The 23,953-nt window shown below is 27.4% G+C and overlaps 3 protein-coding genes across 6 annotated transcripts; all 3 read right to left on the reverse strand.

Annotated features, from left to right (window-relative positions):
- Window positions 1-210: 210 nt before the first annotated feature.
- Window positions 211-6,800, reverse strand: LOC111618265 (glycoprotein 3-alpha-L-fucosyltransferase A-like). 3 transcript variants are annotated; one of them, XM_023359761.1, is made up of 2 exons: window positions 6,394-6,800; window positions 211-1,950 (listed from the first exon to the last, which is right to left on the reverse strand). In XM_023359761.1, the coding sequence occupies exon 2, from the start codon at window positions 1,923-1,925 to the stop codon at window positions 717-719; it is 1,209 nt and encodes a 402-aa protein (XP_023215529.1). In that variant the 5' UTR covers window positions 1,926-1,950; window positions 6,394-6,800; the 3' UTR covers window positions 211-716. The 3 variants fall into 3 exon arrangements, with proteins under 3 accessions (XP_023215529.1, XP_023215528.1, XP_023215530.1); XM_023359760.1 differs by lacking the exon at window positions 6,394-6,800 and adding an exon at window positions 4,827-5,008; XM_023359762.1 differs by lacking the exon at window positions 6,394-6,800 and adding an exon at window positions 3,676-3,737.
- Window positions 2,046-3,065, reverse strand: LOC111618267 (alpha-1,3/1,6-mannosyltransferase ALG2-like). The gene is made up of 2 exons (XM_023359763.1): window positions 2,870-3,065; window positions 2,046-2,793 (listed from the first exon to the last, which is right to left on the reverse strand). The coding sequence occupies exons 1-2, from the start codon at window positions 3,036-3,038 to the stop codon at window positions 2,267-2,269; spliced, it is 696 nt and encodes a 231-aa protein (XP_023215531.1). The 5' UTR covers window positions 3,039-3,065; the 3' UTR covers window positions 2,046-2,266.
- An 875-nt stretch (window positions 6,801-7,675) lies between the features above and the next one.
- Window positions 7,676-23,677, reverse strand: LOC111618264 (alpha-1,3/1,6-mannosyltransferase ALG2-like). Of its 2 annotated transcripts, none has more exons than XM_023359758.1 (4): window positions 23,619-23,677; window positions 18,013-18,532; window positions 9,431-9,631; window positions 7,676-9,354 (listed from the first exon to the last, which is right to left on the reverse strand). In XM_023359758.1, the coding sequence occupies exons 2-4, from the start codon at window positions 18,503-18,505 to the stop codon at window positions 8,828-8,830; spliced, it is 1,221 nt and encodes a 406-aa protein (XP_023215526.1). In that variant the 5' UTR covers window positions 18,506-18,532; window positions 23,619-23,677; the 3' UTR covers window positions 7,676-8,827. The 2 variants fall into 2 exon arrangements, with proteins under 2 accessions (XP_023215526.1, XP_023215525.1); XM_023359757.1 differs by lacking the exon at window positions 23,619-23,677 and adding an exon at window positions 19,820-19,916 and having other exon boundaries at window positions 7,677-9,354.
- Window positions 23,678-23,953: the final 276 nt, after the last annotated feature.

The following is a 23,953-nucleotide window of genomic DNA, read 5'->3' on the forward strand; positions in this document are numbered from 1 at the left end:
GCAGATTACCTAGGTAATTTGAGAAATGGAATAATTTTCGCAGCTTTAACGGATCACCCTAGTTAATCTGCAGATTAGCTAGGTAATGTACACATTAACGGATTTCGAGCTTTAGCGGTAACATATACATCGTGACGATGTCGCAATAAATAATTGCTTGTTTCATATAAATTCTACTCGAGTTGCAACATACTGCATTTGGGTAGTTGTAATTTTTTTTTTCAAGTGGTACTAATACTTGTGAAAATTTAAGAATGGATACATACATTAATAGATTAACCTGATAGGCTTAAGCCTAGGGGTTTGAGAGGAAAAAACAGATTGTTAATTGATATGTTGTTACAACGATATATTATTTAAAGTTAACTTAACGTTACTTTATTCTATTCTACAAAGAATGGGAGGAGCAAAGTTAGGGAGAGCCTTACTAAAGCTCAGCCTAGGGAGTCGGGTAGTAGTTAATCTGTCACTGGGTACACAATATCAAAACTTTGGGAAATACTCTTGTGATGTGTTAAATATTTCAAAAACTGCTGCTAAAGATGATATAATCACTCGACTAACCCATCAATTAACAATTTTACACAATAATGTAAAAAATTTATTTACCAACAAATATAACAGATAAAAATTGCATTTAAAACTTTAGATTATGTATAAAAAAATAATTTAAAATTTTTAGTCGTTTTGTATAAAAACAAAATATAAAAATTCATTTACATTTTTACAAAGGCATCGTTTTCCCATTTCTCACATTCGGTGTAACTATTCCACCAATTTTCGCGACGATCCACATTTGTCTCGTGCTTTTGATGTAATTTCTGGCACAGTTCACACATCCAAGGATACAAATAACTCTTATATTTTCTCTTCCAGTCAAAATACGAATTATATAAATCGCTATCCTGGCTGACAACCTTCAGATAATCTGCAAGATCCTTTGGATTCGGGAAATCTCTTGTATCTATGAACGAATGTGGAGGAGCTATAGAATCATAATTAGCACCACCCATGACAATAGGAATTATATCATAATTTAACACATTAAAGAACTTTTCTGTTACATATTCGCTGCATATTGAATTCTCGAAAGAGAGATAAAATTTGTATTTTTTAAATATATCTTCGTAGCACTGTTTGGATTGTGAAGGTTCGCATTTTCTACTGCCACAGTTTCCATAAACGTCAATATCAATGTATTTTGATAACTTTTTAGCATATTTCATCCTGTTGCTAACGCTATGGCAGTTACTAACAAACCATACAATCTCTCTCTCTTTTCCATTATGGTAATCCTTTTCATTTACATTACTAATCTGTTCATCTTTTGGCAATTTACATACTTCGCCATACTTTACTCTTACATCAGAGTCGCTTCTGTAACCCATGGTCCAATCGAATAAATTTCGTTTCTCCTTCCATGAACTTTCAGTCGATATTGATTCTAAAGTATATAAAATCCACTTTTGCTTTTTGTATTTAAATTTTGGTAAGTCATCGGATATATCCCATAGATGGAAAAGAACTGCATCAGCTTCTTTGAAGAGAGATCTGTTGTTTGTGACAAAACATTGACTGAAAGAGCATTGATAACGTTTAAAAGTATCAAATCCTTCTTGAAAAAAGTAAAAATCTGTAGAAAAGTTATAATGAAAATATTTAGTCCACAGGAGTATAAATTTTGCTTCGGAATCGCTATAATTTTGCTTCTCGATTCTAACTAATCTTGGTTGATTGAAGCTTTCTATCTCGATTTTTGGAGTGGGGCATTTCTTTACTTTAGTTATCGTTTTCTTTCTCGTTATAATAAATTTAAATTTCCTCTGATATTGAATGGTAATTAGCATAAAATATAAAGACATCATTATAAGCACTATGGCAATAACTATTAATAATTGTAGGCGATTTCCAGTAGTTCTGTTCATTTCTCACTTTTCTCTTTCAGGAAATCTAGAAAATTTTATTAAAAATATAATCATGTTCATGATAAATTACATTAAACGAACTAATTTTACATAAAAATATTTAATTTATTTTAAATATTTTAATTACAATTTTTTAAAAATTCTTCTCCGCGTTAAATTTACTTTATTCGTAATCGAAATTGGAATGACTTCTTGGTCCACAATTAAATTTTTAACAAAGGCAATATTTTTTAAAAGAAATATTCCCAGACAGACAATTATAAAAATATTTGTTGTTGTAATCCTGCAACTTATATTTCTATAGAATTTTAATCATTGTACGTGTACTGAATTTATTAAAATCATTTCTTTGTTTGGGGTGCCTCTTTCAAATTCTCTATAGTCTTATGTAATTGTTCTGTAAACAAGTAGAAGGAAAATTTTTGTTTAACGTGTTCGTTACCTTTCTTTCCCATTTTTAAGTATAGATTTTGATTTTCGACAAATTTTTTCATGGCTTCACTAAATTTATCAGGTTGCGGTTCGCAAAGAAAGCCCGTTTCGTCATCAATTATTGTTTCTAGGGGCCCACCACTATTAACTGCTATGACAGGACGTGACATGTACATTGCTTCCAGAGGGACTATACCGAAATGCTCGTTATCGGGAGTATACAACACGGCCGTGCAACCGTGTATCAAGAGTAACTTTTCTGTATCACTCGGGGATTTCAGGAAGGTTATGTAATCTGATACTTCGAGATTTTGGGCCAATTCTTCAAGTTCTTGATAATACTCGATGTTTTCGGTTACTCGATCGTCATATCCTCCAGCTATGATGAGGTGCACCCTTCGAACCTGATCCGAAGGCAATTCTTGAAGTAATTGTTCTGTAAATATTAAAATTTCAATATAAATTGGAGAAGTTTCTGAAATGTACGCGATAAGAGTTTGTGTTTTAGTTACCGAAAGCATAAATGGCAAGATTCAAGTTCTTTTTCCTTTCGTAGCGGTTTATTGATAGAAAAATCTTATTGGCATTTTTTCGAATAACGTCATCGATACTTCCACTTGGTATGTTATCGTAATTTGCAAAGTTGAGAGATGGATACAATACTTCAAGCTTGCAATCCATTAATGTTGTAAATGTTTTTCTGAAAATACCAGCTAACAATANATAATATAATGATTATATTTATACTAACTATAATAAGCTATTTTTATATCGTAATATTATATATTAAACACTGTATAAATATGCATCGAAAATTAATATAATATAGATCTATATTAGACCTTACAAGTAATTTATAAGATACTGTAGGCCTATATCATGTAATTTAGATTCGCATAAAGATTTAAGCTTACATTTATTTATAATAAATTAATAGTAATAATTTAATATACAGTACTGTAATAATGCATGAAAGGTAGAATTATAAATATTAATATTAGAAAAATATAATTAATTTAAAAAAAAAATAAACTAAACCAATGGATATAAACAAAATTAAGTTACTCTACTAGTAAATTTTATAAATCATCAAATTTATCTCCACAGATTTTTACGAAATATATTATTTATGCAACTACTGTATTTATACATAGAAAATCCGTATCTCCCTATCAGTTATTCATTATCAATCATTAATTTATAATCTAAATACAATCTCACTTTTTCTTTCTTCGTAAAAATTCCGATAATTCCACTAATTGAATCTGTGTGAAAAATATTCTACTATTGAAATACAAAAATTTTTCTATTATCTTACCACTGTAAAATATATAAAAGAGCAGGATTATAGCGCAGTTCCTGTTCGTCTGTTAAAATCACCCCACTCTTACTAAAACTTTATTTATAACCTATACAGGAAATAGGATTTACATTTATCCTGTATAAACGATTATTATATAAGGTTATATCTATTGGAATTTATTTTTGTGAGTATTAAAGAAATGTAGGCTAATATTTTTAAAGTCTTATAAATATTTATTATTATTTAAAAATTTAAATTTTGTAAAAATAATTGATTTTTAAATACAGTCAAACCTCTGAACAACGACAACTGACAAGAACATAACTCCCAAAAAACGGGCCTGTTTTATTTTGTATACATTTTTGTTGTAAAGAAAAAATGATGGTAACTGTTTAGAGGTGGCCATTGTTGCAGGTTCGACCGTATCTGTCTCAAATATTGAATATTTTAATAACAACAACACTGCTATACAGTGAAACTTGTGTAAACCGGACTCATACGTTACAGAATATTTTTCCGGTTTGGTAAGTTTCCGTTTTGAACAGGGTTTTTAACACAAAATCCAGAGTTTCTAAGAATTTTTTCCGTTTAGGCAGGTTTTACTGTATATATATAATTTTCATATAAATTATGTTTTTGTTGATTATAGAAATTATAATTATTAATCTCTCAGTAATTTATAACAGTAATTCATTATACAGTCGACCCACCTATAACACTGTTGATTATTCCGTTTTATATTATTTCCATGTTGTACGAATCACTTAGATTTTACAAATACGAGTCACTTAGATTTTACAAATACGTGTGCCGGGCTGTGAACGGCTCACGTATTTGTAAAATCTAAGTGACTTGTACAACATGGAATTCATATAACACGGAATTATCTACAATGTTATTGGGGGGTCTACTGTATATTACGTTTTAATGTTAATCTTTTCAATATTATTGTAAATATAACATACTTTTAGTATTAATGTTTATAAAATAAATATTTTATTCTGCTTTTTAATTTTTAACAGAAATTACTTTAGCTATTCTATTTTATAAATAAAATATAGCCTAATTAGCTATAGTAAATAATAATTTTTTTTATTTACAAGTATTTGAAATGTCAATAGAGAAATTTTGATTTAACAGTAGTTATACTGTATTTAGTTACTTACATTATTTATTTATTTTGAATTTTGGAGACTGATTTACAGCATGTTAGCCCAAACCTCGACTGCTATCTTAATACTTCGTTTGCAAATTTGCATATTAAGATTTGAATAATGAATGAAACTGCTTCCCACTAATTTATAGTTTAATTGTGATTTAAGTGTTAAATAATGTTCTATTTTATATTTTTGTAATCAGAATAAATTAAAAACACAAGCAAAATTTTGTTTTTGTAAGCATATTCAGTATGCAAATCAGCAATATATAGGTCTAATAGGATATTGTCAGGCGAGTTCCCTTCTAGATTCTTTGTCCCTGACCAAATTGAGATTTTGAATAATTAAATTTGAATTAAAATTTAAAATATTTCGAACAATTATACTAATTATTTTAACAGGAAAGTTCATTACTGGTATTTCTAGTTTTACGATCTCTGGTCGGTTCTTCTATATTTTGAACCTTGTACACCAGTTAAGTCTTATGTGTATTTAAAATATAACTCATAAACTTTTAAAAATCCTAAAGTATGTAGAGCTAAATAGCCCAGTTTCAAAGACTAGAGCAGAGGTGGAGAACGTGCAATCTTTCGTGTCTTCTATGGCGATTTGATATTAAAAAATAAGTTCTGGACATCTTTTCCGATAAATTAACTAAAAAATAAATTTCTTTCAATAAAGATATCTAAATATTTTTATATTAATTAATCTGCATTACATGCTGCCTTTAGGGAATGTGGCTTTCTAATTAAAGTTTCAACCTAGGACTAGAGAAACAACCGAAAAACTAAATCGTATTGTTGTATATCTTGATCCTCAACAATAAATACGTATTTTCAATTTATAAGGAATTGTACGGCGGTTTGTTAAAATTGTAACATTTTGAAAAAATAAAGCTTTCAACTTTTCAGAATTTATAATTTTATATATAATTTTACTAGTTAAAAAATATTTATAATCAAATAAATGATCAGAAATTATTATATTTTCACGTTAATAAACTTTTTAGTTATGTTTTATATATACGTACAAATGTCAACATCATGTTTCAGTTGAGATCATTTAAATTGTGATGGGTTGACCCGTAAATTTATTAAAAACCATTAAAAATGATATACATTTACATTCAGGGGTGGATCTAGGTTTTTTCGGAGTCTAGGGCTTATTGAAGTCCAATGGGGCCCCATTTTTACCAAACCTAGTAACTATTTTTACTATACGATAAGTGCTCATTGTTAATGAAAAAGTATAAAAAATTTATGATGATAATTCAATTTTTGTGAGCCCTTGAGATTTGGGGGCCCAGGGCTTAAGCCCTATTAGTCCTTATGTAGATCCGCCCGTTTACATTAATTGCAAATTCCAATAAAATTCACATTATTATTCATATAAATCCTAAGGATTTGTTAAATATTTTAGTTTTATGACGACTTAAAACTACGACCCCAACAGAAGTATACAAAATGTGATATTCAAATTTTCTCTAAAATAAACTTATTTTAAGATTTACAATTTTGGAAAGGGTGCATTATTTTTAAATATGAGAAAATAATAAATTTTTTTGGATGTACAGTACCTTTTTAAAAATATATTTTCCATTCTCTTCTATAAACACCAACAATTGGTGTACGTGTTTGTCTCTTAATTCCCTCATTCCAAATCTTCCAAAATGTGACGTGGTGAATTGCAAGTAAGTTAAAGGATGTTTCAATTAACTGGGCAATTTGTCTGGATACGAAAGGCGTCGAGTCAAATAAAAATAAAAAATTTAAGAATTTAATTCTGTACTATTGAAAACGAATTCCCATTTGTTACACACAAATACACAAGTTAGGGGGAAAATCTTATAAACATATGTAATATGAATTTTGTTTCCCTCGTCGATCAATTTATTATCAAAAATAAATTTTGTACTTCTGAAATTAAAAAGAAATACGACAAAATTATTTGGGAATTGTCCATTTACAATTAAGAAAATTTTCAAAATCGTTTTTTAGATTTTTTCGTTTACTTTTCTTCATTTAAAACTCCAGAAATACTCATTTAAGTTTGCAAAATACACTTTAAAATTACACTATCTTCATCCATTTATAACAGAACTTTTCTTATAAATTATTAAAACAATTTAAAAACTAGGTCAAACGGAGCAGTTTCAAATTAACAAAAATTACTGAAAAAAACTTAAAAATTACATCCTAAATTTAGAATATCTTCATATAAAATTCATAGATTTTCATCGATTTATATTATTTTCCAACATTGAGTATTTTATAATCGAATTTAGGAATAAGAAATTTGAAATATTTCTTTCCAAAACGCAAATTTAATTCTAAAAATGAAAACATATTTCATAATCAACAATTATTGAATAATATACAGACTACTGTATCACAACAAGGAACTTGTCCTTGTCTTTAATTTCATCTTATTAAAAAAGAAGGTCACTTATAATTAGATACAGCTAAAGTTGGTATCAATTTACACTGAAAAAAAAAAATTGAAATATTAAATATTGTAAAAATTTATGAATTTAGTAAGATTATTATTATTTTTTTTCTTGCAAAATGTTGAGAGAAGTTCCTGGAGTGAAACAGTAAACAAAGATAATGTAAAATTTACTTATGTAAGTATGGACAATCGAACTGTGTTCGTGTTACCGATATCGATTTTATAAATTACAGCAATGGAAATGAGATATGGACTGGACATTTTGAATGATATAGATCAGTCAATAACGCCGTTCATAAATAAAAAATTGAATAAACCACATTTGCACTTTATATCGATAAATTATTTCATTATGGATCTTAATGAAATAATTTCATCAATTTAAGTCAATCTTTATTTAATAATTTATACAATTCACCTTTAGAGAAATATAAAGATTTATAAAAGTTTTATAGAATTTTCTTCCATTGTAAAGGCTGTACAATTTTTATATTAATTTAACTGCAAAATTGGTCAATTTTCTTATAAAGTAATACAAAGAGAATCGGATCTCGAGAAATTTCGATACTTTACTCTGGAATATATCATATTTCAAATTTTAAACTGTGAAGTTTAATTATTTTAAAGAAGAATTTCTTAAATGACATTATAAAGATTAAATATTTGTGAATAATATAATAGAACGAATTTTTAATTACTATTAAATAGTAGATTTATTTACATAATGTTATTAAAATGTAATTCAAACTTCAACCATATCCACAATCTTGTATATATCCCTTATATACAAATAAATAGTGAATATTAAGAATTTGATATTGCAAAATTAATCAAGTTCATCCCTAATCCTAGAATTCTTTTTTATACTTTTATAATTTATAGATTGAAGAGAATTGTACATATCAAAGAATTTACCACAGAAATTTTTAGACTTATTTAAATATAGATTTTATTAATATATCGAGGGAAGAACTTGGTCCATTTTACATTCAAGATATGTTTACAGTACAATTTTGGGCACAGTTTCTACAGATTTATATTTTTCTTATTAGAAAAATGAGATAAATTCTTACTTAAATCAAACAAAATCAACACAATTCTCAGCTTTCAAATTCAATTTCTTAAGTGTTTATTATTTTATAACTTTGTTCTTTTAATATGAAACAATGTCCTATTGTACTGTATTCTTAATAGATCTGAACTGAACAAATAATGTATACAGTTATACACTTTATATTCCTTTTTCACCAAATGTTTTCTTATAAACATCTGAATATGATCGATTAAAGATAAAGGGCCTTCATAAATTTACATAAATATTGTAATAATTTAAAAATATTTTAATTACAATTTTTTAAAAATTCTTCTCCGCGTTAAATTTACTTTATTCGTAATCGAAATTGGAATGACTTCTTGGTCCACAATTAAATTTTTAACAAAGGCAATATTTTTTAAAAGAAATATTCCCAGACAGACAATTATAAAAATATTTGTTGTTGTAATCCTGCAACTTATATTTCTATAGAATTTTAATCATTGTACGTGTACTGAATTTATTAAAATCATTTCTTTGTTTGGGGTGCCTCTTTCAAATTCTCTATAGTCTTATGTAATTGTTCTGTAAACAAGTAGAAGGAAAATTTTTGTTTAACGTGTTCGTTACCTTTCTTTCCCATTTTTAAGTATAGATTTTGATTTTCGACAAATTTTTTCATGGCTTCACTAAATTTATCAGGTTGCGGTTCGCAAAGAAAGCCCGTTTCGTCATCAATTATTGTTTCTAGGGGCCCACCACTATTAACTGCTATGACAGGACGTGACATGTACATTGCTTCCAGAGGGACTATACCGAAATGCTCGTTATCGGGAGTATACAACACGGCCGTGCAACCGTGTATCAAGAGTAACTTTTCTGTATCACTCGGGGATTTCAGGAAGGTTATGTAATCTGATACTTCGAGATTTTGGGCCAATTCTTCAAGTTCTTGATAATACTCGATGTTTTCGGTTACTCGATCGTCATATCCTCCAGCTATGATGAGGTGCACCCTTCGAACCTGATCCGAAGGCAATTCTTGAAGTAATTGTTCTGTAAATATTAAAATTTCAATATAAATTGGAGAAGTTTCTGAAATGTACGCGATAAGAGTTTGTGTTTTAGTTACCGAAAGCATAAATGGCAAGATTCAAGTTCTTTTTCCTTTCGTAGCGGTTTATTGATAGAAAAATCTTATTGGCATTTTTTCGAATAACGTCATCGATACTTCCACTTGGTATGTTATCGTAATTTGCAAAGTTGAGAGATGGATACAATACTTCAAGCTTGCAATCCATTAATGTTGTAAATGTTTTTCTGAAAATACCAGCTAACAATAACAATAACAGCTTAATTTTTTAAATAAAAAAATAGAAAATAATAAATTGTATTACTTTTAGTATCCTATATTATTTTAATTAGTACGCTATATATATATCAAAGACTACGTTAAATCCGTAACTTTTTTCAGTACTATTATTCATTACATCAACGAAAATTTCGGAATACAATATAGAGAATATATCATTCTAAATATCAAAATTATCTATTTAATAATTTTTATGTCATTTAAATACCGTAATTCATGCTAGAAGTACTGATTCAAAATACAACTTTCTACTCAAACTGGAATAATAAGACGTGTCATTGGAGCACTGTACGTTTTCACGTAGATTTGACGTCGTTTCTTAGTCTTACAATGAGAAATTCATCAAGAATGGCATCAAATTTACGTTAAAAAATATCACACAAACTCTTAAATCTTCCCTCGAAAATGTAATACAAAATTTATAATAATGAAAAATAATTCTTTTTAGCAATCCATTTTACAATAGTAATTGATAATTGACAAAACTCAGAACTAAACTATTGAAACATATCAAGCAATTTTGGGCTAATCAATTGAAAAATGCACTCGTTCAATGATGCACAGTATTATAATTTCTTGTTAAGTCCAAACTGAACAAAAAATAATTTGAGTTTAGAGAATTTCGTACAATTAAAACACCTCCCCTTCGTAGAGCATTTATAGTGTATTTCTTCCAATCGGTAATATCAGCAATCGTAGATTTACACATGCAGGGCTGTGCCGTGCTATGATACAGAGAGGCGACCTCATCAGGCGGCATCGTAAGGGGGCGGCATAAACAGCATTTAAGGGGCTGCATAAGCATCATTTAAGGGCGGCATTTCGAAGACTTGCATCATACTGAGAAAATCTAACGCACGGCCCTGTACACATGGAGATGAAGCCAAAAGCACTTCGACCTAAGAGACCTTTGTGCACTCCACAAGAAATTACCTCAGAAACTCAATCTCCTTAAAGAAAAATAAACTTCTGAAGACATCACCAGACTGTTCTTATATATAATATATATAAGAACACAAAAGGACAAAGATCTGTGCACTCATAGATGAGGTGCAGATAAGTCAAATTTTAACTCAATTTGTATTTAACAAAGTTGATAATTCTATTTTCCAAGATTTTGAAACGAACAACAGATACAATTAACTAAATACTGAAAAGCATGGATATTTTTAACACAAGTATTTAAGTATTGAAATAATACAAATCTTTTCGTGTAAAAAGACAACTGAAAGAAATTAAAAGAAAAATCGTATCAAACTAAATCTCCTAATTATTTATAAATTCGACTAATAACATGCAAATTCTAAAGCAAATTTCCTGGGTTTAATTACGATATAATTCGGATTAAGCATTACACAGTGGATTTATGATGAAGCTAATTAATTATCAATCGTCTCATGTAACAAAGCTTTACGAAAAGGTATGAGACGAGATGAAAATGGGAGAATTAAAATCATGGTCTAATCTATCACGAAGATTATTTAAATATCCTCCATTTCCGATAAAACAGGATGAAACAGTCACGAAAGCAATTTGAAAACTATAGATTGCTTAATAGGCTATTCAACTATTACGAATTTATTTTCTTTTAATACGATATAATAGAAGCATACTGAGTTTTATCATTCATTTAAATAGGAGAAAAGTTACTAATTTTAAAGTTAAACGTAAGGAGCTTTCTTATTTATCCTCATAATTTTCAAGTTTTGAGATCTGAAAACAAAAAAGTCAAAATTTTTCAATTGTAAAGCATTAAATTTCCAAATAACTGAATTTTTTACTGTATTTTGAATATTTAAATTCGAAATTATTGTAAAGTGCATTTTTTAAATGTAAAGTTGAGCCTAAATCAATATTGTTACTGCTACAATGTTAACAGACAAATAATTTGCAGACACCTCGTTTACATTTAGCTTTTAAAGTTTTATCACGTTACTTGGAACCGTTTCAATTATTTGAAATGCATTTTATATTGACAGAAATACGCACAAATATCGTTAATCCGAATTAACAGAAATTAAATAAAACAAGGTCGAAAACTATTTTAGTTATGAAGGAAAGCTTTTACCATTTCAAAAATTATTTGCATAGTTGTTTAGTGTTCCCATCATTTATATAAATAGTTTAATTACTAATAATTAAAATTTAACGTTGTTGTATTAATTTTATACATTAGTGAATTAACTAATTTTTAAAATAATTCATTTATATACTGTTTACAGTTGATATTTGCATCAATAAATTGATTTTCTTGAAATGATTTTTCTAAAGCTCCTGCAAGGGTCGAAACAAAACGTATTGATTAATAATTGATTCAAAATTATATTTATATTGAAATTTATTTCTCGAAACTTTACCTCTATTATTATAGAAAGAAATGTATGATTAACCAAATGTTCTAGAGTCAGATATTATAAAGAGAATGAAAAAGTTTCTTTGCTATATCAAAATATATGAAGTTAAATTAATATAACAGAAATAAACAACAAGAAGATTTGTCAAAGAATTGAAAATATAATAAATCAGAATTTTGAATAAATTTAAAATTGTATTCTTAATTAAAACAAAATCATAAAGCATTTTTATACCCGTTTTATGACCATTTGACAGTTCCAATTCATTAAAATTATTCCAGGATTAGCCTATAAAGTAATTATTCCTTTTCCAATATACTCATTCATTGAAATAAATATTTTAAAATATATTTATTTCAATATTTTCAAAATTTATAATAATAATTTATCCAGAAAAAATATCACACTGTTTATTAAATTTCTCTGAAATAACATACCACTAATAGTCCAATTATAAAATTGTAAAAAACTTGATTTTTTATCCATTCTTTTAAAATTGAGTTTCCAAATATGAATGAAGAGATAGAAATATAACAATTTTTTAATAAATAAAACTTTCATTTATTAGTTCATATATTTAGATTTAATATTTATATTAGTATTTAGAAATGTAAATTTAATTTGAACAGAAATCTGCTTTCAAAGTTCTAAGAGTTCTTTTAGAAATGAAATTTTTATTCTATGGAAAATTCATATAATTGGATTTTATGACTAAATTATTAGGAAATAAGAAAATTTGATGAAAGACTATTTTACCAATGAAAAAATAAATACAAAAATTTATACGGATAATAAACAAATTTGAAACCTTAATTCTTTATTATTAAGAAATAGTGTAAGAAATTGTTTTTCTTATGATGAGTAAACTTTGTTGTTATAAATTAGTACTTATAAGAGAACAACTTTATTTAGTAAATGAACAATCAGCATAATTCTTATAAAAAAAAATGATTACAAGATTAATAGTTAAATTAAGAATCTATAAACAGAAGTTATAACACCTTTTCTATCTTTCCAATATAAATATATCTTTTGAAGATTTTCTTAAAAAGTACAAAATGTTTTTGTAATATTCCTATTGAAGTATAGAAACAAATATCTGACTTCATAAATAACTACTGCTACTATAATACTTTCTAAATTAAAAATGAAATGAATTTTAATGATCTACAACAATGGCATAGTAATTTTAAGAATTTTAGTTTGCTTAATTATTGTTTTGAATACGATACTGACATTATGCAACTAAATGATGCAAGAAACTAAATTTTTTCATTATCTTGTTATATTTTACATAGTGTTTACTATGTTTTATAACTACAAAAATAATTAATAATAATAAAATTAATTTAACACACAAAATTCAGTATTCTTGTTTTTTTATAACATTTGTAATATGCTTGGAAAAAAGTTATATTTGCAGAAATTATATTTATTTCTGAGCTACATACTTTATATTTTAATAACTCACAATATTAGTAACAAATAATTAAAAAATTGATAGTTTTATATACTGTACTTAATTTTGCTTTTAATAACATTTAAAATACTGTCCTACAATGTACTTTAGACATACCATATGAGAACATCTTTAATTGAAATGCAAAATACTTTGTTTTATAGCCACTTTTAATAGGTATTTAATGAATAAAAAAATTTTAATATATTTATTAAGATAAAAACAAATATAATTTCAAAAAACAGGAAACATTATTAGTAAGATAATTAAAATTATTATGTATTCATTATATGCTTCAATTACAAAAAAGAATGATAATTTCTAAAATTTCTAAGAAATATTTAGAATTTAATTTAAATGAACATATTTTGAAATATATTAAAAACTTAAAGTTATAAATATTACTGAATATATAATAAGCATTTTATGCATTCTCTTAAGATTTCAGTTGCAACTCTATAGAATAGTGAGGAAATGATAGAGAAATATCTGGAAGAAATCCTAAAAGAAAAACAATATGTCTCAATCAGCAGTTCATGTATAGTAATATATAATGCAGTCTTCTGACAAAGAAAAAGGGATTTAAAATATCTATTTAAAATCTTTAAAACATTCAATGTTTTAAAGATTTTATTTTTATCTTTAAAAATTCAATGTTAAACAAAACTTTCATTTATTTCATTATTTAATTTAAAATACATCATTTAGCCATCATTTATTAACTATAAATTAATTCATTTTATTGTATTACTATTCAGTTCAAATATTAGTCTGCATAATTTTTAGTCTATTTAAAGATATCATTTAAGAATGAAAACAACTTACTGAAACTTATTCAGCTAACATTACATAACTTGAATGTACCATTGTTCATATCTCAATCAGTTCTATTGAACAACTCAGTTCATTAAACTTGTAATATTTTTTTTCAGTGTGATTAATTAAGAATAGACTAAATTAATATTTCATGTGTATATATAATTATCAAAAGTATTTTAATAATAGCACTTTTTGTAAATCAAAATTTATTTCAAACATAACAATATAAATTATATTATTAAATCATTTCTAAACAAAAATTTTTATTGTAATGTTGAAAAATAAGTTTATCACCTGAATCATTGTCTCAAAAAATTCCAAGACAAAACAGTGAAAGCATTTAGATTCAGCACATTTAAATGAAGGAAATGAGGTTTTCAATGATATAAATGAACTAAAATTGTTGAAAATTACTAGATCAAGTTGATCCAGTTAGCAAAGCTTTTTTAATGATTAATTATTCAAATCCATCATTCAGAACCAAATATACCATATCTTTCAATATGTACTAACATAACAAAACTTAAAAATATTCTATATTATATTAACTGCTACTATTTTATAATAACCTCCCATATTGTATAAAATTTTATTTTGAAAATTTTCCAGATAAGTAACAATAATATAATTTTTAAAACAAAAAATATTGATAATGAATAGTTAAACTCAAATGCAAGTAAAATATATATACAGGTATCCCTCATACATGGTACTTTTACAACAGTGTTTCTCAACCTCTAACGAATCGTTGCCCTCTTTAATAAAACTGTTACATAGTATCGCCCCCTTTACTACAAAATTCTGATGGTGCGGGACAATGCTAATGCCAAATTTGTACTGCATTGAATAGACTAGTGACTAGTAATATTGTTTGTTTAATTATTGTACAATATAATGAATAAAATATCTAATTATTCTTAATATAATGTTTTACTATATCACCCAGAAAATTGTTTTTTGCCCCCAAAATATAAATTGTTACTAATCGCCCCCTCAACATGGAAAAACGTCCACATGGGGCGATATCGCCCCCATTGAGAAACACTGTTCCACAACATGGTTTGGAAATTGTGGAAGTCCTCCATACAATGCAATTTTTAAGTGTGAACTTTGTTATTTAATATATTTCTATTCAAGTAAGCATGCACGTTGTCTCAAATTTGTCCACAGATTTTAGAATATTGTAATTTTCACTTTGTTTTGTGCCTTTTTGTCAGGTTTACTTTAATGAAAACTGATAGTAGAATTTTTCCTTCCTTGTTCTAGCTTTCCTATCAACCAGGTGTCACTGTTGTTGCTTTCAAACTTCAACCCTTAAGACTGTCACTGCATTTTCTTTTTATGGATCAATTTTCATATTTAGTGAAGTTTATTTAAATATTTTTAAGTAAGTGTTATTAAACTTTTTTAACCATAGGTAAGTAATCATTTGTAAAAATGACAAATGAAATACAGCAGTATCTCAGTACTAGAACTGTTCCCAACTGGAACAATTTGATATTTGAACACATATTCTGAAAAAAAAACAAAAAAAAATTGCTCAGTATTCAACTGAACAAACGCGACCCTCTGGAACAAATTTTCAATTAATAACATATTTTTATTTTGTCATCAATAAAAAAAATTATGATAAAAATTAAAAAAATAAAGATGCTGCTGATATTTCTGGTATAGATCAACAAAAAAGCTCAGATGACAATGATACTTTGTAAAAACATGCTCTCATTTAACTAAAATTAATATTAACAGTACTTTTAATTGAGTTTGTTAGTTAATTATCAATTGGAAATATAATATTGATTGCTTTAATAAACATATTTCTCTTAGTAATGGAAAGAATAGTATACTTTTGTTAACTTCTGAAATATAACCCTATGTTTTGTATTAATCTTTTGTTTCATATAACATAAATTTGCATAACATGACACTTTTTCAGAATGCATGTACCATATTATACAAAAGATACCTGTATTTTGTACTTAAATCAGGTTTAATTATTTGTTAATGTAATTAATAATCATTTTAAATGCTATTACAATTATAATTATAATGAGGTTTAAAATGAGATTTGATAAATTTTCATAAATACTGATACTATTATATCAATATATCACATTAAAAATGTATTGATAGTATGTAATAAAACTTAAAGCTGACCACTATATGGTAATTATATGCTATAAAGGATTGATGATAGGGAAGGAAGTCAGGACTAGTCCTATAGCTCTGTACAGGGCTAGATCATCTCTCTATATGATTTTAATTGTGAACAGAACTAAAAAACCATTTTACATAATTTCAAATACATAAAAGCAGAAAAATCAAACATGATAAACTGGAAATAAGATGAAGTTATAGAAAGGCCCAAGAGACCCTATCCCAACAGTTTGTAATTACTCTTCAGTTTTTTTTTTTTGACTATATATTGCCAATTATAAGCACACAGTTAAGGTGTTCACAACAATCAATGAATATTGTATGTTCAAATATTTATAAATTACAGTATAAATTTACCAAAGGCACTGACATATCTTCTAAAATTTTGTACAAATATGCTTACAAAAAATATTAAGAACTATCATTTCATTGCTTTCTCCATTAATTTATTATGTATTTAACTATTCAACTTCATAACTTACTTTACTCCAAATATAAATAAAATTTGCAATTATTTCAGTAATTTTCCAAAAAGTCTTATGTAAACTTTAATCAATCTTAATAATTTACATTTAAATTATTTACATAAAATATTTAAATATATATTATTTTATTGTATGTAAAATATTCATTATAATAGGATGTTTCAAAAATGCTGTAATATTTAAATATATAAATGCAATTTTAAATTTCTATTTATTAATCTTTTAATAATCAATTAATTCTTATTAAGATGGAATTTACATTTATAGTTTTTAATTATAAATTCAGCTAATTTAAAATCAAAATGATGATAGATTTTCACAATATCTGCAGAATAATTTCTAAAAAATAAAAAATGTTTTTATAATGTCCTGTAATTTATAATAATATGATCTCATTGGATGATTTTCAATCAACAGCTGCACAAAATTCACCTACAGCTNATAAATCTAAGACCATGTAAAATATTCATTATAATAGGATGTTTCAAAAATGCTGTAATATTTAAATATATAAATGCAATTTTAAATTTCTATTTATTAATCTTTTAATAATCAATTAATTCTTATTAAGATGGAATTTACATTTATAGTTTTTAATTATAAATTCAGCTAATTTAAAATCAAAATGATGATAGATTTTCACAATATCTGCAGAATAATTTCTAAAAAATAAAAAATGTTTTTATAATGTCCTGTAATTTATAATAATATGATCTCATTGGATGATTTTCAATCAACAGCTGCACAAAATTCACCTACAGCTGCAGATAATAACCTAAGAAAATTATTAATTGTTCATTTTTACTACTAAAATTATAATAAAAATTCCACTTTTATGATTCATAATCAAGTGTCATTTTGAAATTAATATAAAAATTTACAGAAATAAATATAATATTTTCAAATATGTAATATTTTTATAACTCTGAATTTATTTCTAGTTATTTGTTCATGATATAGGATTACCAAAACTGCAACACAATCATTAAATCTGTGAACAGAACAAACTGTTTACATTAAAAATTTTAAAAATTATAAATATTTGAAGTTTCCAAAAATTTAACTTACCAGTATATTTGCTGTTAACTAAAATAACATCAGCCATTCCAGTTGTTTTCTCTTCAAGCCAATCTAATGGACCCCTATAAAGTTTTTTTAGCCAATTTTCTCTGTCTGTTAGAAGTTGATCAGGAAAATGGCAATAATACACAACTTTTGCATTTTTCCTTTTCAAAATAGGAATACAAGCAGATATCTGATCACAAAATATTATATCCGGTGCCATATCTGTTCTATAAACTAAAAAGAATGCTGCATATATCATTCTGATGTAGGCACAGAGAGCATGGAAAATACCAAAAATACTTCGTGGCAACCAGTCTCCAACACATATGACTTCCAGAGATCCATCGGTTGTTTCGGCAAAAGCATGAGTAGGGTCATGATGTGCAGTTACAAATTTAACAGAATGCCCTTTGGATTTTAAAGCAATTGCTGCATCTACTACTAATCTTTCTGCACCTCCAATTCCTAAATCTGGATGTAAGAACACTACTTTCATTTTTATACTAGCTGCTTTTTCATTTCTCTAAATTAAAAATAAACAACAAATTTTACTTGTTATTTAAAATTACCAAATTTGATCCTTATACTTAAACTATTATACTCAAATACAATTACATTTTATATTTTATCTTCATTTATATCATATTTTAACTCCATTCACGTTATAGAATAAATTACTTAATTAAAGCTAAACAAATAATTTTAAAAAATCTATATACAGATACGTAATCTTGATTTAATCTTTGCAATTAAAAATAAAATATATATTTTCTTACTAATACAAAAAAAGCATCAAAAATTTTTTAACCCATTTGGCATTTAAAAGATTAAAGCATTAATAGAGAATAGAATATGATATTGCAATATATTTTTGGGACAACTCCAAATTCTAATACATTTAAAGTTTTAAAAGAATCTGCTTATTGTAATTTTTACATTTAAAAACAAAAATTTAAAAACATTTACTAGCCTCATTAGGCTGGTAAATGACAATTTCCAGTTTTGGTTTAGTGATTTTTTTTCATTTCTATTAATGCAGAAACTCTCAAAATATTAGTTTTACAAAATTCTAACAGTTCTATAACAGATTGATTATTTAATGTTATATTATATTATATACTTTTTTAAAAAAGTACTTTAATTATTGTGCTAAGTTGAAAAGGAAAATCCACCTAAATTCAATCCTTTGTTATGTAGTGTCACGCAATAATTATTGATTATAGAAAAATTTCACTAATAAAAATTTTTTCTAGATGCTAATTAATCAGCTTGATTTATTTTTCATTTTTTGTGATTTAAAGAATACGTTTAACGGTACATTTTGCAAATTTGAAAAATAATGTAATATGTTATTTATAACTCTTTTTCTATGGGTTGCCCCCATAAATTTCTGTTTAGGAGGCCTCTCAAGAAAACAAAATTACAAAAAAACACGTGAGTAATTGCAAACTTTTGCTTATTTTATATTTAATACTGATAAAGTAATACTAATTAAAGTAGATATAAGAACATACAAATATACACATACATACACATTAATCCAAACTTTGAACAGTATTGCATCATAAAGATTAGAGCAACAACTAATCTAATTATAAACTCAAAATATCTTTTTAAATTTGAGTAATAATAAGCATAACACAGTGTATAGTACATATTCACAGTTATTTTTAAATTATATCAGCATTAATTCAAGATCCCTTATTTAAAATTACATGAAATGTTAAATTATATTCTAAATTTAACTTAATTCATTGAAGATTTGCTTTGCGTACAACTACATTGTCAAAATCACAACATAAAAACTTACATAACAGCTTATAACTGTTTAGCCTCCAGTCGCTTTCTACTATAATCGACACACGTGTATAATCTACTAGTCTATGTGTACAAATTAATATTTGTTCATTTTGCCAGTAGAGGCAGTAACATCGGTAGTAACTGATTATATAAGTAATATATATATTTACTTATTCGATTTAGATAATTGTTCTTAATATTATATAAATTAAATTAATGATATATTTCTAAATTGTTTTTATTGCATTTTTATTGTACGATCATTTATTAACTATTTATAAACTTCATTAACCTCGAGGACTAATAAGTCAAACAATATGATAGCCAAAATATCGCCAAAATTCCAGCGTACTAATTTGAAAATTATTATTACAAACGTACTAATTTCATATTATGTAATGAAAACTCTTTTATTATTACAAAACGAAAATAATTTTTAAAAGTTGTGTAATAATAGCAATCTGAATGGCAATTTGAGAGCGATCTGCTAAGACGACAATCTCTAAGCATATATGAATGGATTGACCAGCTGAAACGGCAGAGGACTGTGTGTCTAGTGACTCAAATTGAAGTATGATCGACTCTGAATTTCAGGAGTGCTCAAGAAGAATGGCGGTGATGGACGGGGTCTGATGTACCAGAGTACATCAGACCCCGTCACCGCCCGTACCAGAGTACATCACCGCCCACCATCATCATAATCTTTTGGTGTTTATGGCCTTTATAAGGGTAGAACTCATTATGGGCCCCTAAGTTTCCTCTCGGGCCAACAGTGACCAAGCGGTTCCATTCCCTGAACACTGGAAGTTCGGTCGTGGATTCTCTCCTCTCCCGGACGGGCTGGCCACGTGAAGTTTTCCTGGTTTTCTCCACGTTTGAAACGCCTGAATAGGGGACAGTTACCCTTAAAAAGACCCCTCGGAAGGCATCCCCCTAGGCAGATTGCCCAAGTGTTGCGTTGCCATAACTTAATAAAACAAAACAAACAAGTTTCCTCTGGCTCAGAGAAAAATCATTTCTTTATCTGATGGTTGCAGCTCTAATTGGATGGCCAGCAGTGAAATCCTGGGACGCATATCGTGTTGCGTGTCGTGCTGTAGTCTTTTTAGGTGGTGGTTACTTGGTCAGAGGATCTATCCTGAGTTCTTCCGATAACTCAAAGAAAACGATACACGGGATATTCGATAAGTCTCCTTAGAGAAAGGCAGTTAACGAACCTTAGATAATTCGCTATTTTCTGCTCCACATTAGATAGGTTTCGCTACGGATAGTCGGTTGAGATGCGTTTGTGTACTGTGCTATCGATAGCTGTTACGCTTTAACCAATCACAATTTAGTTAACATTGTCTTTTTGTCACGTAACTGCAACCCGCCGTTTTCGAAGCGAAGCAAATGTTTTTAGAATTGTCGTGTACCAACCGTTAGCCAGTTTTTTTGTGTTAAAATATCAAAGAATGGACAGCGCAGCCAACGAACTACAAGTCATCAGTTCGAGATATTAGTTAAAACACTTCGGCTCTAGCTTGTAATTCATTGCATAAATGTAATAGTAATGGCTTCGTCTCGTGTCTAGGGTGGTTAGAGACTGTGAAGAATCAATTCTATAATAAGTTCTTTTACTGTCTTCTGTCTACTTTCTTATTCAGGTCTATTCCTTTATGCATTGGAGTCCTGATTAGTTATCTGTGCGCCGTAGTCATTGTCAACAGTGACAGATTTTAGGGATGATAGTGAAGGATCGCTCTCCTGAGTACTATAATGCCTTCAGGACGGATAAGCTGTTAAAAAAATTGTGGTGTTTGATGGTATCTAGTTAGATGAATAATAGAATAAATGCTTGCTGCCTCTTCCGAGAATACTAAACAGTGAGGCTCACTGAAAAGGTGGCTTCGTGCGACATGTTTGCGATGACTGTTCTTACCGTTAAGAGGGAGGAGAACATGGAGGCATTGGCAGATATGTGGTCGTTTATCAATATTTGTCTTAAAATAAAAGTAATTATATATAAAACAAATTATAAATTAAAAACTAACAATTTGCCATTTCTGAGAAAAAAGCGTGAAATACCTACAAAACAACAAAACAACAGCCTCATGGCTGTTGTTTTGTAGGTATTTTGTAGGTAGGTAAGCTTCTAAGATTGCTCCCTTTGAATCCAATCTTGTTTTCTATCTTTTCACATACTATCTTCTTAGTTTACGAGTGTCTTCAAACATTCTAAATCTGTGAAAATTGATTATACTGTATTTGGTCTCTGTGAAAATGACAAAAAGTAAATTGGTACATCGAAATCGTCTGTTTAGAAAGATAGGCGAGAAAATTCCGGACATTCGCCAAAAATAAAGAAACAAGATCCAATCTTTTAACGTTAAATTGCGTTGCAACCAACAATAAAGTTTTAAAAATCGTCTTTTTGTAAGTGATCTGTTTTCGTTCGTGCGATGAAATACATTTATTTTGAGTGTTTCTTAAGTTTTGCTTTATTTGCGGCGATTATTCTAGATAAGTTTAGACTATAATCTTTATAGATTTAGATTTTTTTAACATTATTAAGAGGAATGTTACAAATTAGCAGTTATCATTTTCCGACTTTTAGCGGATACTTCTACAGCAATTGATCGGCCGTTTTGCAGTTTCTTCAAAGGAACGAACTGGATCTTTCTAGTTAATTTTGGAAAATGGATTAACTCCTTTCATTGTTAATTTTCGTTAAAGGGCTGTGCATAAATGACGTCCATACTGGAAGGATGGGAGGGAGTTATGGCAAGTCGGACAAAGTCGGACAAGGGGTTATGCTTCGATGGACGTTCGTTTTATTTCATTAAATATTACACAGTTTATACATTTTATATTCCGTTTCATAAAGTAATACAGATGTTGAGAGGGATCGAGTGTTGTTGAACGTCCGTAGTGAGGAGTAGGTTACGGAAATATGGACAAACTGGGATAATGGGGGAAGGGAAGTAATTTCTGTGAAAACNGATTAGTTATCTGTGCGCCGTAGTCATTGTCAACAGTGACAGATTTTAGGGATGATAGTGAAGGATCGCTCTCCTGAGTACTATAATGCCTTCAGGACGGATAAGCTGTTAAAAAAATTGTGGTGTTTGATGGTATCTAGTTAGATGAATAATAGAGTAAATGCTTGCTGCCTCTGCCGAGAACACTAAACAGTGAGGATCACTGTTATGTAGTGTCACGCAATAATTATTGATTATAGAAAAATTTCACTAATAAAAATTTTTTCTAGATGCTAATTAATCAGCTTGATTTATTTTTCATTTTTTGTGATTTAAAGAATACGTTTAACGGTACATTTTGCAAATTTGAAAAATAATGTAATATGTTATTTATAACTCTTTTTCTATGGGTTGCCCCCATAAATTTCTGTTTAGGAGGCCTCTCAAGAAAACAAAATTACAAAAAAACACGTGAGTAATTGCAAACTTTTGCTTATTTTATATTTAATACTGATAAAGTAATACTAATTAAAGTAGATATAAGAACATACAAATATACACATACATACACATTAATCCAAACTTTGAACAGTATTGCATCATAAAGATTAGAGCAACAACTAATCTAATTATAAACTCAAAATATCTTTTTAAATTATAGAGTAATAATAAGCATAACACAGTGTATAGTACATATTCACAGTTATTTTTAAATTATATCAGCATTAATTCAAGATCCTTTATTTAAAATTACATGAAATGTTAAATTATATTCTAAATTTAACTTAATTCATTGAAGATTTGCTTTGCGTACAACTACATTGTCAAAATCACAACATAAAAACTTACATAACAGCTTATAACTGTTTAGCCTCCAGTCGCTTTCTACTATAATCGACACACGTGTATAATCTACTAGTCTATGTGTACAAATTAATATTTGTTCATTTTGCCAGTAGAGGCAGTAACATCGGTAGTAACTAATTATATAAGTAATATATATTTACTTATTCGATTTAGATAATTGTTCTTAATATTATATAAATTAAATTAATGATATATTTCTAAATTGTTTTTATTGCATTTTTATTGTACGATCATTTATTAACTATTTATAAACTTCATTAACCTCGAGGACTAATAAGTCAAACAATATGATAGCCAAAATATCGCCAAAATTCCAG

The sequence above is a fragment of the Centruroides sculpturatus genome, unplaced genomic scaffold, assembly GCF_000671375.1.
Source record: "Centruroides sculpturatus isolate CEXI.00-Female unplaced genomic scaffold, Cexi_2.0 scaffold154, whole genome shotgun sequence".
NCBI classification, from domain to species: Eukaryota; Metazoa; Arthropoda; class Arachnida; order Scorpiones; family Buthidae; genus Centruroides; species Centruroides sculpturatus.